The sequence below is a fragment of the Sitodiplosis mosellana genome, unplaced genomic scaffold (assembly GCF_009176505.1).
Source record: "Sitodiplosis mosellana isolate CC-2019 unplaced genomic scaffold, AAFC_SMos_1.0 Smas_scaffold_5379, whole genome shotgun sequence".
Classification (NCBI taxonomy): domain Eukaryota; kingdom Metazoa; phylum Arthropoda; class Insecta; order Diptera; family Cecidomyiidae; genus Sitodiplosis; species Sitodiplosis mosellana.
The window spans coordinates 1-5131 of NW_022600621.1; the positions used below are offsets into that span (position 1 = coordinate 1).

Genomic DNA, 5131 nt, shown 5'->3' on the forward strand with positions numbered 1-5131 from the left:
ATGTAGCTCATTATTATATTCATTGTGATTTATCCTAATCTGGGGAGAATGTGCTATGGTTGTGATGAAATTATTTGTTTTGAAATTATCAAATGCCAGTAACAATTCATTGTGATCAGAGAGAGGGGTTTTCCTTTGCGAAAGTTTAAATGAATAGCCAATGCAGTCTGTAATGAAAAGGTCAATGACCGTGCGAGTGGTTATGGAGCGCCCATTGCTATGAACGCGAGTAGCCGTACGAGTAGCTGATGCCTCGGTTATATTGTTAAGAATGTAGAAGCCATTCGACATGAGCATGTCAACAAAACGTTTTGTCGTGCTAGCATCGTTTAGTAAATTAATATTGAAGTCACCGACGACAATTGTTTTTTTTCTGTTTTCTAAATGTGTGTTTAAAACGCTAATGAACAAATCAATGTCAACAGCAGGCTGCTTATAGACAACAGTGAACGATGTGCACAGCTGTTCTTTACTCGTATTCTTCTTTGTCTTTTGTATTAACCGGACCAAATGCTGTTAACCCCAACGAAATGTTGTCAAATGTTTTAAATATAGAGGAAAATGACTCCATTTGATATCATTGAGATAATCTGGATCAACCCGAATTATCATTTCAGGTGAAGAATGCATTTTACAAACGAAAAATTTACGCAGCGAACGTTCAGTTCAAGCCGGGAATCATATCAGAGCAGTGGAAAAACTTTGCGGAAAAGGCAAATTAGCTATAAAAATGTCGATGGTATCATTCAAATTGTTCAAATTGAATCAGGCTCCAGCGGCTGATATGGGCATTTATTTGCACTGTTTAACCGAACAGATGAACGAATTGTTAAAACCTTTTTACACCGTACTATTTCATGTAATAGTTTTTGGTCTAATTGGTGGTGTGGTGTTTGCCACCAATAATTTATTGGATTTCGTTCTAGAAACATCTGTGATTGCGGGCATTCAGTGTGATGGCATGTTTCTGACTATTGGATTGAAAATGAAGATAGTCAAGGTATTGCGTCTTAAGTTACAACAAATTGTTGATGAAGATATCGCAAGTAAGTCCTTTTCAAATCATTCTTTTTCAACACAAAATTCACAATTAAAGTATTTTCTCTGTAAAATGGTTAAAAATGAACATTATTTTCTTTATTAAAATCAGATGAAGTCGCTATCTACTGGGACACCGAGCAAAAATTATTAATGCAGTCACTCTGAACACTCTTACGACAACATAAATCTTCGTATAATACATTTCCCAATGCATTTTAAAAAGGGACTTTCGATTTCTCTTGATCTGCTATTTTATTTCACAATTTTTGCGTTTAGTATTGTATCAATGGGCACAGTAACGCCAGATACTAAACGCATCCATTCCCATTAAGACTTGATGCAATTTTTTTCGCGCAGAATTTGAAAATAATGAAAAATGATTTTTAGTCTTAAATGCACTATACATACTAGCGATGGTCGATTTTCGCAATTTTTTACAACAAAATTGCTATTTTGGCACCATACCTGTGTCTATCATCAAGTCCACAACATATCTGTGTCTTTCATCAAATCATATGGGCTATTAATGTTATTGAACCAAAGCATCATGACGTAGATGCCGTTTCATATGATTGATTTCGCACACATTGTGAATTCGGTTAGGATTAATTTTAATCAAGACTATATTGTGCTCCAATTCAAAGTGTACTTTCACTCGATCGCTATCGCCACACAATAAATAAAATTCATGCTTAAGCTTTACGCAAACACCATGTGTTTCCTTTATTTAAAATGGACATTATTTATGATGGCTGATAGGCCGTTTGCTCAATTTCAGGTCACATACTAGATAAAGGGTTTTGTTTCGTTCACAACAATCTCTGAATTTCAAAGAGATTGCTTTATTTATTTTTTATTTATTCTATGAATTGAACTTGTTTCCATTCAAATGAATTCCAAGAACTAAACATTTCATCTCTTCATATTTGGGTTACAAGTCATGTTTCTTTATGGCTTGAAATCAGTTGGAATTCTCTTCTGAACAAGATGAAATTGTTTCAAATAGTCGTCCACTACGCTTACATTATTGGGTTATACCCACGTCAACCACTTGAACAGGTGTTGTTTAATCCACGAAACAGTGCCGTTGTGCTTATCTTAGGGCAATTTTCAGATTCTGTTACTGCTTTTTTACTATTCGAAGCAAACATTTTCAGCGAATATATAAGTTCATTCTATGCAACGACCATTGGATGTTTAAATATATCTCAATCATTTTCAAAATTTGCCACTTTTATACGCTGGTTGACAATTTGGAAAAAACCATTGAAGATAGTATGTTTTTATAATGTTTTTATAACTAGGAAAAATGGAATTTCGGAATTTAGCTCATAAATGGTCACATTTTAACAATTGTTGTTTGTGCTTTTTTGTGGGATTTTGCAACATACTACTAACATTTGTCAAGGATATCAAAGTAAAACTGCAAAAATTGAACGAAAAAAAAGGAAATCATGACGAATTCATATGGATTTAAAAAAGAAAACCAAAAGAATTTTGAATTGATTTACCGAGCAATGTACTTGACATAAATTTTTGGGGCACTTTTATGGTTCTACATTTTTTATTCAATCAATGAAGTTGATTTGATGGAAAATAAACTTTACTCGCGACTGTCCTTTGGAATGCTCCATGCAATCAAACCTTGCGTTCATTCAGCATTTTTGTGGTGAATGCTTTTTATGTGGCGATTCAAATTTGTTTTCTGTTTAAATCCATTGTGACACAGCTCTGTTTCAAATTTTCAATCGAGCCAATTTGGGCAAACGAAAGAGCGATCACAAAGCGAACAATATCGAGCGCGGTAGCAAGGATTTTCGATCCAATCGGATTCTTAGCACCAATAGTCATTCGAGCATTCGAGCGAAACAATTTTTGCAAGAATTATGGAAATCCAAGGTGAAATGGGATGAGCGCCTGGAGGAAACTTTAACGAAGACGTGGTTAGCATTCTACACCGATCTGAGCGCGATAAACAAAATGAAGTACCAAGATGGATTCAAGCAACGAGAGGAAGAGGAATCAAACTCTATGTTTTCTGCGATGCATCCATCCAATGTTGGATCCACGCTGCTGTAATTTATGTGCTATGTGCGATTAACAATACCGTTTGGTGTAACATTTTAACAGCGAAAACGAAAATAGCGCCAGTGAAAACTGTCGACACACCGAGATTGGAATTATGTGGTGCCCTTTTATTAGCGAAATTGATGAAACGAGTGCGAAAGAAATGCAATTTGGAATACGCACCATACGAATGTTACTCTGATTCAATGATAACATTGGCCTGGATAGCAAGCTACCCATCGAAACTGAAGACGTATATTGGAACAAGAGTGAAGGGCATTCACGAAAGGACTGAAACAGAGCGATGGAAATATGTAAACACGAAACATAATCCAGCGGATATAGCATCGAAGAGTATAAAACCGGACACTTTTGTATGAAAAATCCCCGCAAAAAGCCATTTTTTAGGGTTTTGGTCAAGGTAAACTAATGTTTTTTTGCAAAAATAATGGGGGTCTGTGAACAACCGAATTTGCCCATAAATTTGGCCTGAAATCGACATTTCTTGAAATTTTCTCCGAAAAATATACTTTCGTATGAAAAATCACTCAGAAAGCCATTTTTTAGAGTTGCGGTCAAGGCAAACTGATGTTTTTTTGCAAAAATAATGGGAGTCGTCAAACAACTGAACATCTCCTTGCCCATAAATTTGGTCCAAAATCGACATTTCTTGAAATTTTAGAAATTCTGATCGAAAATGACACTTTTATATGGAAAATGGTCCAAATAGTCATTTTTCAAGCTCAGAAGTGCTATGAAAAGAGTTTTCATTGAAATTTTGGTTAAACATTAAGCGGGAGGTAAACTAAATTGCTGCGGAGCGGACAAGTTTGGATTACGTATGTAATTCGTTTTATTTGAGGATGTTTTCACCTCTTTTCTTTATTTAGTAAATTGACATTGAACATAGAGCACGACGCTTCACAAAATACAATTTTTTGACAAACATATACGTGAAATAATCCATAAAATGATGACAAAATGGTGAACCATTTGAATTGAACCGATAAATACGGAATATTTGATTGGATGTTGTTGTAAAATACACACGGTGCCTATAGACATACATTGTAATATTCGGTGAGTGCCACTAAAAAAATATACACACTCATCTAGTGAGTGAGACGCATGGTCACTCATTTAGTGAGTGAGACGCACGCGGATGAGATGAAGCAAAGCGAAAGGGAAGCGCGCAACTAGAACATAGAGTCAATGGGTACTACGTGTTTGTGTTTGTGTCCGTATTCTAACGACGGAGTGACGAAATGTATGCGCGCTATATCGTTCGTTCGTATGGAGTTGCCCGCTTCTCTTTCGCTTTGCTTCATCTCATCCGCGTGCGTCTCACTCACTAAATAAGTGACCATGCGTCTCACGCACTAGATGAGTGTGTATATTTTTTTAGTGGCACTCACCGAATATTACAATGTATGCCTATAGATGACCTTCTTTGCACATAGGTACAATGCTCAAGTTTAAGAAACTGTGACGACAATATGGACCCCTAATATACCTTGGAAATGGATTGAGAATATTTTTCATTTCGACAAATTACAACATGGTAAATATAGAAAAAAGCTCATGAATAACTTTTTCCTGAGAAAAAACATGTGTGCACTAGGTTTAACGCTGGAACAAGATGATTGGAATATCTGAAACCAGAACAACAAAAATCAATCAATATATTTGATCAATTCATAATTGTATTTTTGTCAAAAACAATGAGTCACGATATTTTACGCCTTGTATTGCCGCATTATCGGATACCAAATAGCCGTTGCGCTTTACACATTTATATGCTTCGTTATCGAAGCGAACGCAAGCAGCATTGAGAGAACAGCAATGTAACAACAAGTGCCCTGCAATCTAGCCTGCAATGCACGTTTGCGTTCGCTTCGTTATACGTGTAAAGCGCAAAGGCTATTCAGTATCGGATAATACGACCTTATGCGATACTGAAAATATGCGTTTTGGAAACATTGGTCAAAAAGTCGAAGCAGTTCATGATGCTTTAGAAACATAT

General features: G+C 35.9%; 1 protein-coding gene across 1 annotated transcript; it reads left to right on the top strand.

Moving 5' to 3' along the window:
* Positions 1–617: 617 nt before the first annotated feature.
* Positions 618–1222, top strand: LOC129572676 (uncharacterized; the record flags this gene model as incomplete). Its single annotated transcript, XM_055452685.1, has 2 exons — positions 618–1046; positions 1151–1222. Coding segments are annotated over 2 exons (485 nt in total), but the record flags the coding sequence as incomplete, so codon positions are not given.
* Positions 1223–5131: the final 3909 nt, after the last annotated feature.